Here is a 12500-nt window from a genome sequence, read left to right on the forward strand (position 1 = left end):
ATTACCAGAGTTGTAAACACGGTGATGTAACATTTACACAAATATTTACACCAGCGAAGCTCCCTGGAGTCTGAGAGGCTGGGGGGGGGAGGGGGGGGAGGAGGAGGAGGGGAGGAGGGGGAGGGGAGGGGGGGGAGGAGGGGGGGAGGAGAGGAGGGGAGGGGGGGGGGAGGGGGGGGGAGGAGGAGGAGAGGGGGGGGGAGGAGGGGGAGGAGGGGGAGGGGAGGGGGGGGGGAGGAGGGGGAGGAGGGGAGGGCAGGGGGGGGGGAAGTGGAGGAGAGGAGCAGATGAAAGATGATAGGAGGAGGGGAGATGGGAGGAGAGGTGAGGGGGGGAGGAGGAGGAGGGAAGATGGGAGGAGAGGTGAGGGGGGGAGGAGGAGGGGGAGGGGAGATGGGAGGAGAGGGGAGGGGGGGGAGGAGGAGGAGGTTGTGGAGTGCCAGGCTGCAGTCAGCACACTCCCCGCTCTGCGCTCCCTCTCTGCGGACAACATGTGGTCGCACGTGCACGGCCCCGCGCCCGCACGGCACGGAGCCCCGCTCTGACGGGAGTCCACCTGAGAGATCACAGGGAGCAGAGGATGAAACAGGGAGGGCTAATGATGGACTGATCAAAATAAAGATGAAAAGAGGGCTCACTGCTGGAGGACGTCCAGGGGGGGGGGGGGGGAGGGAGGGATGAGGAAGGGGTGGAGGGAGGGAGGATGGAGGGGTGTATTCTACTCCACTCTATTCTAGTCTATTCTAGTGTGTTCTACTCTACTCTAGTGTCTTTGACTCTACTCTAGTATATTCTACTCTATTCTAGTGTGTTCTACTCTACTCTAGTGTGTTTGACTCTACTCTAGTATATTCTACTCTATTCTAGTGTATTCTACTCTACTCTAGTGTGTTTGACTCTACTCTAGTATATTCTACTCTATTCTAGTGTGTTCTACTCTACTCTAGTGTATTCTACTCTACTCTAGTATATTCTACTCTATTCTAGTGTGTTCTATTCTACTCTAGTGTCTTTGACTCTACTCTTGTATATTCTACTCTACTCTAGTATCTTTTATTCTACTTTACTATATTCTGCTCTACTCGAGGCAAGTGTATACTCTACTCTAGTGTATTCTACTGTACTCAAGTGTCTTCTACTCTACCTTAGTATATTCTACTCTAGTAGTGTATTATACCCTACTCTATTGTACTCTACTATAGTCTAGTGTGTCCCAGTGTACTCTATTGTACTCTGCTATAGTCTAGTGTGTCCCAGTGTACTCTATTGTACTCTACTATAGTCTAGTGTGTCCCAGTGTACTCTATTGTACTCTACTATAGTCTAGTGTGTCCCAGTGTACTCTATTGTACTCTACTATAGTCTAGTGTGTCTCATCAGTTGATTGACATGGCTCCGGTGCTGTAGTGATACTGCTGGCCTGCTAGCGTAGCGCCGACCGGCTAGCTTAGTGCCGGCCCGCTAGCATAGTGCCAGCCTGCTAGCGTAGCGCCGGCCCGCTAGCATACTGCTGGCCCGCTAGCGTAGTGCCGGTCCGCTATGTTCCGTCCCGGAAGCCCAGCGACTCGTTAGTTCAGACGGATTTACATTTGATCTGGAGAGAGAGAAGTCCCAGAGGATGGCCTTTGAAGCTGGGAGAGAGAGTGAGGGAGGGAGGGAGGGAGGGGGGGAGAGAGAGAGAGAGAGAGAGAGAGAGAGAGAGAGAGAGAGAGAGAGAGAGAGAGAGAGAGAGAGAGAGAGAGAGAGAGAGAGAGAGAGAGAGAGAGAGAGAGAGAGGGAGAGGGAGAGGGAGAGTGTGCTCGCTAGGGGACGGAAGTACAGACAGACCTGTTCTTTAGAAAGTCTGGTGTGTGATGAGTGACCGACCGACCGACAGACAGACAGACGGATATATTGAGTCTGCAAGGCCTCAGAATTCCCGAGGTAGCCGTTCCATTGGCTGGGAGTTAAGACAGCGCCTCCCTGTGGTTATCAGAGGGACTCGTTCCGTGTCATTCTAATGAGAGAGAGCAGAACCCGGGGAAACATCATGACTAGAGGGAACCGGCTCAACTGCTAGAGCCAGACATTAACTCAACCAGGGTGAGGGGTTCGATTCCTACTGGTAGAGCAAGGCGTTCAAACTGCCAGGGTTCCGGGTTCGATTCCCACTGGGGCCACCCATTGGGTACTCTGCAACACTTTGGGTCCCGACTTGTTCCAAACGTTTCTCCATGGCTGTGGGTGTTTGTGGTTTTGCTGAACCCAAACAGGAAGTCAGCAGCGCTGCTTTCGTACACTCTGAGCTATCTGGCTTTTTAGAAAACGCAAAGTCTGAGCTGCGCCTTTATCCCGGGGAACAAAGTGAAGCTTTCCTGGAGGAGTGGAGACCGTGTTTGTTCTGCTGTAGTCGGCGGAAACCAAGCAGAACAGATGCTGGTAAACAGAGGAACATGTGTTTTGTAGAACTGCGCTGGCTGTGTTCAAACCAACACCACCATGTGTACTTTGGTCCCCAGGAAAAAACCCACATGGTCGCACTGCGGGAGCTGAGCTCTGACAGGAGGAAACTGTGTTTATTAGACTGAGTGTTGTGGATGGTTTTGTGTTTTCTGTGTTCAGGGGACGCCTAGCGAAGAAAAGCCCAGACTCTTTGGAAAGTTCAGACAGATGGAGGTGTGTGTGTGTGCGTGTCTGTGTGTGTGTGTGTGTGTGTGTGTGTGTGTGTGTGTGTGTGTGTGTGTTTGTGAGTTTGTCTTCAAATGTCTTGCATGTATGTATATATACAGGCATGCCTACAAGCCTTTCTCCTGTCTGTCTGTGTGTGCTCATCTGTGCCAACCCATCATGAATATTAGATGGAGACATTGTTCACTTGTTCATCTATTCACACATGAATCATGTATGTCATGTTGGCAAAGCTAGTGTCCACTGTGTGCGGAAACAGGGTTAGTATAGCCAGTTTAATATTGACTATCTATTCATTTCTCTCTGACCAACAACGACTCACAGTGAACAGATACATGTGGTGAGAGGGGGCATCTTGCTCTATGGGGCGCACAGTTCAGACCAGGTCAGACGTGGGGGATCGAACCCGGAACCCGTCTGCTGGCTCGGACCAGAGTGTAGCAGCTGTACATGCGTCATGGCTCCAGCACCACCGTGTCTCCACCATACATCCATCCCCCTGTGCCGTGCTGTCCGCTACATGGAGGAACGTGAATATTACACCGCCGTGACTCAGCTCTGGAGCTAAACATCAACTCCTCTCCTCCCTCTCCTCCTCCTCTATTCCTCTCTCTTCTCCACTCCCTCCCTCCCTCCCCCCCTCCCTCCCCCTCCTCTCCTCTCTCTCCCCCCTCTCCCCCCCTCTCCTCGCCTCCCCTTCTTCCCCCTCCTCTCCTCTCCTTTCTCTCCCCCTTTCCCTCCTCTCCCTCCCTCCCCTCTCTCCTCCCCTCTCTCTCTCTCCCCCCTCTCCTCCCCTCCCCTTCTCCCCCCTCCTCTCCTCTCCTCCTCTCCTCTCCTTCTCTGCTCCCTCTCTCCCCCCCCTCCTCCCCTCTCCTCTCCTCCCCCCCCTCTCTCCTCTCCATCCTCCCCTCCCCTCCTCTCCTTCTCCCCCCCCCTCCCTCCCTCCAGGGTATGAGCAGTCTGTTCAGCTCCCTGAAGGTTGTCCGGCTCCTCCGGCTGGGTCGCGTGGCCCGGAAGCTGGACCACTACCTGGAGTACGGGGCGGCCGTGCTGGTCCTACTGGTCTGCGTGTTCGGACTGGTGGCCCACTGGATGGCCTGCATCTGGTACGACCCCCAAAACCAGTGCTCCGGGGCATGGAGGCACCTGTCGATGAAACTGGAGTGTGTCTTTAAAGGGCTCATCTCATGATGCCACCAGGTGTGGGTGTGATTAGCTGGTACAACCCTGTGCAATAGTGACATCACAAGTGGGCGTGTCCAACTAGATGTGAAGGATAGATGAGCAACCTTTGCTTCAGTACACTGGGTAGGCTGGTAGACTGATCTATCCAGCACACATCTAGGTGGACACGCCCACCTGTGGACACAGGAAAAGGCAGATTTTCAAAGGACTTGTACCAGCTAATCACACCCAAACCTGGTGGCATGACATGAGCCCTTTAGCTCTTCTTGCAAAGTGACGGAGATAAGTGTTTAACAAGTGAATCAAATCAACAGGAAGTAGAAATTAGTGAAAAATGTAAAGATTTAGTCACTGTGTCCTCTCCTCCAGACGGGGAACACTACTTCTGTTTTACTGCTTTATTTAGTTATAAATAACTAAATAACTAAAAATATTAGTTATTTTTTATATAATAATATACAGTATATATATAATATAATTTAATATAATCCGGCACAACTGGTATGTCCTGACATGTCGAGAGAGGGAGGAGGAGAAAGAGAGAGATGGGGTAGGGGAGGGCGAGGGGGAGAAAGATTGAGAGATACAGACAGAAAAGCTTCTCTTCAAATAGTCTGCAGTAGCCATATCAGATCGTTTCCTTGTGTCAATTCCTTGTCGAGAATGTGTAGAAAAACGTTAGCCTCTGCTTGAAATTTTAATCTCAGTGAAAATCATCACAGAAGAGAGGTCTTCAGGGAGTGAGCGTCACGTTGCTCCACTATCGAAACACAAGACAGGGATGCTGCCACACAGGGTCTGATACTGAACCAACACATGTACCCCTTTTCCACCAATGCCGTTCAGAGCCAGTGACACTCAAACCAGTCCTTGGCTTTTCCACGTAAATAATCCTGGCTCCGGGCCACACAAACAGGTTCCGACTCAGGACCAACTTCACGCTGGTCCAGAAACAAGAACCAGTGACGTCTATTACTGGGTTAGCGTAATTTTAACGCGTTAACTTTAGCGTTAATACGGGGTCGTGGGCTCTGAAGCATTGACGTGGCTCTACTCTAGCCCTAAAGTCTGTGAAAAATCAAGCTGGTTCTTGGTGGAGTTGCCGTTTTGCACCAACAAAACACTGAACTGGGTTTGCGTTGGTGAAAGGGGGGTAAAAGTGATACCAAATGAACACAAGCTTCCAACATGTCCGCCACAGGTACAGCATCGGCGACTACGAGGTCATCGACGAGCTCACCAACACCATCAAGATGGACAGCTGGCTGTACCAGCTGGCGCTGAGTATCGGCTCGCCCTACCGCTTCAACGCCAGCGGCTCCGGCAAGTGGGAGGGCGGCCCGGGGAAGGACTCGCTGTACATCACTTCACTCTACTTCACCATGACCAGCCTGACCACCATCGGTTTCGGGAACATCGCACCATCCACCGACGGCGAGAAGATCTTCTCCGTGGCCATGATGATGGTGGGATGTGAGTACTGGACTAGCCAACGGTTAGCTCAACGTTAGCTTTGAAGCTAGCTTGATGATGGTGGGATGTGGGTACTGGACTAGCCAACAGTTAGCTCAACGTTAGCTTTGAAGCTAGCAGGATGATGGTGGGATGTGAGTAATGGACTAGCCAACGGTTAGCTCAACGTTAGCTTTGAAGCTAGCATGATGATGGTTGGATGTGAGTACTGTGTGCCGTGTTCCGATATCCACACTTCCATGAGTACCCTTAAACAAAGTACACTATCCTTACTCACTAAGTGCCCTCTCTTCCAGATGTCAGTGTTGTTCTAAATTGAATACTCCGTGGTGCACTAACCGGAAATTACGATCATGACTGCCGCCGCCGCGCCTCCCCTGCAATAAACATCCCGCTTTGAACGGTGAACTCTTTACGCCAGTTATAAAAAGCTATAAAAGCTATAAAAACTACAAAATGACTCTATTAATGCAGGGTATATGGAAAATGTGCCGACATTGGCTCAGCCTGGCTCCGCCCTCTTCCGCTAAGTGGCTAAGATGGCTGCCGTTGAGTACGAAAAGTGTACGGCGATCCACACTTCGTTATTTGACAGTTTTGAGTACACCATCCGGGTCCTTTCAGTACACTTATTTTCGCCCAATCTGAATCGGAACGCCCTACGTACTCAAACTAAGGCTAGTAAGTACGGATAGTATGGATATTGGAACACAGCACTGGACTAGCCAACAGTTAGCTAAACGTTAGCTTTGACGCTAGCATGATGATGGTGGGCTGTGAGTACGGAATAGCCAACGGTTAGCTCAACGTTAGCTACGATCCTCTATGAGGCTTGCATGATGCTGGTGGGATCTGAGAACTGCCTTGCTACTAGATTACAGTTAGCTTTGAACTCCTTTCTATCTAACAGTTACCATAGAGGTTGTTTCTACTATAGAGCACTCGGTATCCAACCATCAATCCTCCAAACTCCGGTGATGCTGTGTTGGAAATTCTAAATTCTAGAATACAGGTGAGACAGGGTTACGTGTTGTTTTTGTCTGGTGCATATGGTAACCAAGACGACCATAACTGTCACACCGAGTGTTGTATTGGAGAGCTTAGAAACTGAAAAGAGAGAGTGAGAGAAAAGCAATAAAGAATGTACCAGAGGGCATTTTTCCTAAAGTAGAAGCACCGTGAGAAAACCAGACTGCAATTTCGCTACACAGAACTTTATTCAAATTTCAAGGGCCAATCACTCAAACTATAAAACCGTCGATCAAACAAAGTAGCACTCCTATCTATTGGTTCAGTGTTGTTTTTAGACCAACTCATAATAGTTAAGAGGCTGTACTAGAGGTACTTTGAGGTTCAGAGATGAGTGTTGTTGTGGAGAGACACTCCAGCGAAGGCAGGAAACAGATAACTTTAATAACTTCCCTTCTGACAGCCGTGACGAATGGCCACAATACTCTGGGCGTGTGTCTCTGACCTGCTGCGATCTGGAGCAGATATTACCTGAACTTCCTGAACCTCGACCATAACTTCCTGTCACAGAGGGCTAGAGGGCAGTTGAACAGTCGGACCGCGACCGTGTGCGGATTAAGTGTGAAGACTGTGGGTCCTCTAAATATAGGACGCTTGTATCCAAAGTCTTACTGTACCGTGTGCGCATACATTTCTCAGCACTGGATGGGAATCTAACCCCTGACCCTGAATCTGTCGTATTTTTTTCATCTTTATTCGGCCAGAGTACGGCCTTCCTGCTCGACGCTGTCGATACCTCCAGTACCTTTTACTCCCGTTCAAACTGTAGCACGGGCAACGTTTGAGCATTAGAATACTTTTTAGGGGGGCGGTAGAATGATCTTCTATAGGTTAAAGGGACGCCGGTTCGATTCCCTGCTCCTCCTGCCTAGGTACCCCTGAACAAGGAAGCGAAGCATAACCTTCCCCTGAGGAGCTGACCGCCCCCGTGTGTGAGTGTGTGATGACTGAAGGGGGAACGTCAGCCATTGATCATGAGCCATTAAGTGACTGAAGTCTATTTATACGACACGATAGGTTAAAAAAAGACTTGTCATTGACTCCATCGACTGATACAAAGAGACGAGTGCTCCAGGGTTACAAAATAAAAGCCCTAGAGTTTGCCACAGAGCACAACTCCAAAGGTTCACTCAAGGGTGAAATGAGCTGGCTCTGTGCAGGACTTTTACTGTGGAAAGATGGCCCGCTGAAGGACTTTTACTTTTGAAAGCTGGCTCGGTGCAGGACTTTTACTGTGGAAAGCTGAAACGGTGCAGGACTTTTACTTTGGAAAGCTGGCTCGTTGCAGGACTTTTACTGTGGAAAGCTGAAACGGTGCAGGACTTTTACTTTGGAAATCTAGCTCGGTGCAGGACTTTTACTTTCGAAAGCTGGCTTGTTGCAGGACTTTTACCGAGGAAAGCTGGCGTCTTCTGAAGTAACACACTGGCCATCTGCTGCGAGTGGGTCTGCTGCCAAACTGTCCAGAGGGGAACATTCACGTATTGTACAGGTCACACACACACACTCGTTCTCTCCTCTCTGTGGTTCTACTTGGAGCGGCCAGTTGCGTTGAACGGAGACAGAACCGGCGTGCATTATTCACCGTATCCCCCACGCCTGAGCGGCCACGGGAGCGCTTGGTTTGTGACCTGAGGTACCCGGGCCGGGGCCTCTCCTCGCCCCCCTTCCAGAGGAGCAAACCTCCATGTCTCCGTCTCCGTGCATGAACCTCTCTCTCTCTCTCTCTCTCTCTCTGTCTCTGTCTCTGTCAGTCTCTCTCCCTTTCTGTCTCTGTCTCTGTCTCTGTCTCTCTCTCTCTCTCTGTCTCTGTCTCTGTCTCTGTCTCTGTCTCTGTCTCTGTCTCTGTCTCTCTCTCTCTCTCTCTCTCTCTCTCTCTCTCTCTCTCTCGACCTTAGCGCAATCACGTGATCACACAGCCTTGCAGGGCCAAGGCACCTTGACGATGACCGCGAGGAAGGCAACCAATCGAATTGTTGCAGAATCATCGGAAATCAGTCGGCTATTGGCCTCAGTGGAACTTATTTTAGCATGACAAATTTTGTTAATTTATTTGAAAATAGATCTTATGATCCCATAGCCAACTGCCAATGGCTTCTGGCAGTGACTTTATGCAGAGTCAGGTCAAGATTATGACAAAAATTAAATACGACCTGTATTATACATGCAAACACACACGCGCACGTGCACGGACGAACACACAGGAACGCACGTGCGTATGAACCAGGCTTACCATCTGAAACTCTTTGAGCGCTCAACAGTCATTGTAATATTTCCATGCTGTTATTCTGGACTTCAAACGGTTGAAACATAAAATGTAAATAAGAGTTATGGGAGGAGGGGAGGTCGAAGGAGGAGGGAGCAGAGAGAGAGAGGGGGGAGCTAAGAGGATTGAAAGTAAGCGGAGGAGGAGAGAGCAGGGAGGAGGGAGAAGGGGGTAAGAGAAGATGGAGATCGATCAAAAAGTGAAGAGTGAAGGAGGAGAGGTGGGAGGGGGGATAGAGGAGGGAAAGAAGGTGGAAGAGAGGAGGAAGAGAGAAGGGGGAGAGGATGGAGAGAGGGGGGAGAGAAGGAGGAAGACGAGGGAGTGAAGGAGGAAGAGAAGAGGCAGAATTGGGGGAAGAGAGGAGTAAGAGGGGGAGGAGGAAGATAGGAGGGAGAGGGGGAGGAGAGGGGGAGGGAGGAGGAGAGTAGGTAGAGAGAAGGAGATAGAAGGGAGGGAGAGAAGGAGGAAGAGAAGAGGCAGAATTGGGGGAAGAGAGGAGTAAGAGGGGGAGGAGGAAGATGGGAGGGAGAGGGGGAGGAGAGGGGGAGGGAGGAGGAGAGTAGGTAGAGAGAAGGAGATAGAAGGGAGGGAGAGAAGTGGGGAGAGAGGAGGAGAGGGGGGAGGAGGGAGAGGGGGGAGGAAGAGAGGAGGGAGAGAAGGAGGAGAGGGGGAGGGAGGAAGAGAGTAGGTAGAGAGGCGATAGAAGGGAGGGAGAGAAGGAGGGAGAGAAGTGGGGAGAGAGGAGGAGAGGGGGGAGGAGGGAGAGAGTAGGTAGAGAGAAGGAGATAGAAGGGAGGGAGAGAAGTGGGGAGAGAGGGGGGAGGAGGGAGAGAGGGGAGGAAGAGAGGAGGGAGAGAAGGGAGGAGGAAGAGAGGAAGGAGAGAAGGCGAAAGAGGAACGTGAGAAGGAGGTAGAGAGGGAGGAGAGGGGGAGGAGGAAAGAGAATAGAAGGACAGAGGAGAGTTGGGGGAAGGAGTTGAGTTGGAGAGGATATTAAATGAAGCGAAACAAGGAGAGGAGGTTGAGGTGAAGAGGGATGGAGGGGGTGCTTTGCCACAGGAGATGGGAGGAGAGAAAGAGAAAAGGATCATATTGAGTAACGGGGAAGGAAAGGGGGAGAGGGAGAGAGAGAGAGAGAATGAAAACAGTCTTACAGCCCAGGGCTCATCAACAGAGATGCCCTGATTAGTTTAGAAAGGAGAGAAACACACACACACACTCACACACACTCTCACACACACACACACACACACACACACACACACACACACACACACACACACACACACACACACACACACACACACACACACACACACACACACACACACACACACACACACACACACACACACACACACACACACACATGCGCGCGCGCATGAAAAAGCATACATGAAGAAAGAGGGGGTTCTCTCTTTCTCTCTCTCTGTTGTCTCCCCCTTTCTGTCTCTCTATTTCTCTCTATCTGTTGTCTCTCTTCTCTCTCTCCATCTGTAGTCTTTCCTTTCTCTTCTCTCTCTCCATCTCTCTATATCTGTAGTCTCTCTCCCCCTTTCTCTCTCTCTTTCTCTTGCTCTCTCTCTCCATCCCTCTCTATCTCTCGCTTTCTTTATTTTGTTTCTTTTTAACCACTCAAGCTCCCTGCACAGTAGTAGTGGTTCTTCTCCAGGTATTCATTCAACCAATCCGCTGAAACTGAGGAAGGTAGGAGTCTTAATGTCTGGTCCGTCTCTGGGTGTCTGAGGGTCTGAAAGGATGCGCTCACAACCATATTCAATGTCCTCCATTGATTATTGATTGTTGTAGCTGGGGGAATGAATACTATATAACATGACACTATAAATACCAGCCATCCCTTTGTATATACATGCTCAGGTTATTATTCAACGTTCCATTCGCTCTGATGCACAGTGAAAGACCACTATAAATTATTATTGATGGAGTGGTCTTGAGGGATTTCAACCATCCGCCGTAAATCGACAGTTGATGCTGTCTGCGCATGTCTTCACACTGCTGTGAGGGAGAGGGATAGAGGGTGAGGGTCAGGAGGTCGTGGGGGCGGGGTCAAAGGTTAAGGCTCAGGGTCAGGGGGGCTCGCCTTGACGTTACCGCGGGTTTCATGGACGTCGCTGTAGAGTTATAGATGGATGGGTGGTAGGGCTGCTCGATTATGGGAAAAATCATCATCACGATTAGTGATGGTCAGTTGGTCAATATTGAAATCCCGATTAAGCAAACGATTATTTTTGACCACGGGAGCGCTTGGTTTGTGACCTATCTCTCGCTTTCTTTATTTTGTTTCTTTTTAACCACTCAAGCTCCCTGCACAGTAGTAGTGGTTCTTCTCCAGGTATTCATTCAACCAATCCGCTGAAACTGAGGAAGGTAGGAGTCTTAATGTCTGGTCCGTGTCTGGGTGTCTGAGGGTCTGAAAGGATGCGCTCACAACCATATTCAATGTCCTCCATTGATTATTGATTGTTGTAGCTGGGGGAATGAATACTATATAACATGACACTATAAATACCAGCCATCCCTTTGTATATACATGCTCAGGTTATTATTCAACGTTCCATTCGCTCTGATGCACAGTGAAAGACCACTATAAATTATTATTGATGGAGTGGTCTTGAGGGATTTCAACCATCCGCCGTAAATCGACAGTTGATGCTGTCTGCGCATGTCTTCACACTGCTGTGAGGGAGAGGGATAGAGGGTGAGGGTCAGGAGGTCGTGGGGGCGGGGTCAAAGGTTAAGGCTCAGGGTCAGGGGGGCTCGCCTTGACGTTACCGCGGGTTTCATGGACGTCGCTGTAGAGTTATAGATGGATGGGTGGTAGGGCTGCTCGATTATGGGAAAAATCATCATCACGATTAGTGATGGTCAGTTGGTCAATATTGAAATCCCGATTAAGCAAACGATTATTTTTGAGTTTGAAAACGTTGTATTTATTCAGCATGCCTCTCCCAAAAAAAACGTTGTACCTGAGAACTTTGAAATTTCGCCTTAAAAAAATACACAAAATGGTCAAATTAAAAAACAAAAATAAAATGTAAAATGTTTAAATCTAAAATAATATACATATATGTTATGTATCCAGCTGCGCTGCCCTTTCTATAATCACCCAGCCCTAATGGATGGATAGATATATAGAGTGATAGAGTGAGAGTTATATAGAGTGATGAGTGAGAGTTATCTAGAGTGATAGAGTGAGAGTTATATAGAGTGATGAGTGAGAGTTATATAGAGTGATGAGTGAGAGTTATATAGAGTGATGAGTGAGAGATATATAGAGTGAGAGATATATAGAGTGATAGAGTGAGAGATATATAGAGTGATAGAGAGAGAGTTATATAGAGTGATAGATATATAGAGTGATAGATATAGTGACAGAGAGGGATAGATAGGGGGTTGGCTAGAGGGATAAATAGAGTCATAAGGATGATGGATAGAGTGATAGGTGCTTTATTCATCCCAGAGGGCAGATGTGGCCCTTTGTCCCCCCCCCCCCCCCCCCCCCCCCCCCGAGTCCTCAGGTCTTTGTCCCCCCCCCTAGTCCTCAGGTCTTTGGGGGCCCCGTGTCCCCCCTGGTCCTCAGGTCTTTGGGGGCCCCGTGTCCCCCCTGGTCCTCAGGTCTTTGGGGGCCCCGTGTCCCCCCTGGTCCTCAGGTCTTTGGGGGCCCTGTGTCCCCCCCTGGTCCACAGGTCTTTGGGGGGCCCCGTGTCCCCCCTGGTCCTCAGGTCTTTGGGGGGCCCCGTGTCCCCCCTGGTCCTCAGGTCTTTGGGGGCCCTTTGTCCCCCCCTGGTCCTCAGGTCTTTGGGGGCCCTGTGTCCCCCCTGGTCCTCAGGTCTTTGGGGGCCCTGTGTCCCCCCTGGTC

The 12500-nt window shown here is 50.1% G+C and overlaps 1 protein-coding gene across 1 annotated transcript in view; it reads left to right on the forward strand.

Annotated features, from left to right (window-relative positions):
• kcnh5b (potassium voltage-gated channel, subfamily H (eag-related), member 5b) overlaps nt 1-12500 on the forward strand; it is an 82188-nt gene that overhangs the window by 22383 nt on the left and 47305 nt on the right. The window contains exons 7-8 of the mRNA XM_030355865.1: nt 3616-3773; nt 5054-5325. Of these exons, the coding sequence (XP_030211725.1) occupies nt 3616-3773; nt 5054-5325 (430 nt within the window). The remainder of the gene's footprint in view (nt 1-3615; nt 3774-5053; nt 5326-12500) is intronic.

The sequence above is a fragment of the Gadus morhua genome, chromosome 5, assembly GCF_902167405.1.
Source record: "Gadus morhua chromosome 5, gadMor3.0, whole genome shotgun sequence".
Classification (NCBI taxonomy): Eukaryota; Metazoa; Chordata; class Actinopteri; order Gadiformes; family Gadidae; genus Gadus; species Gadus morhua.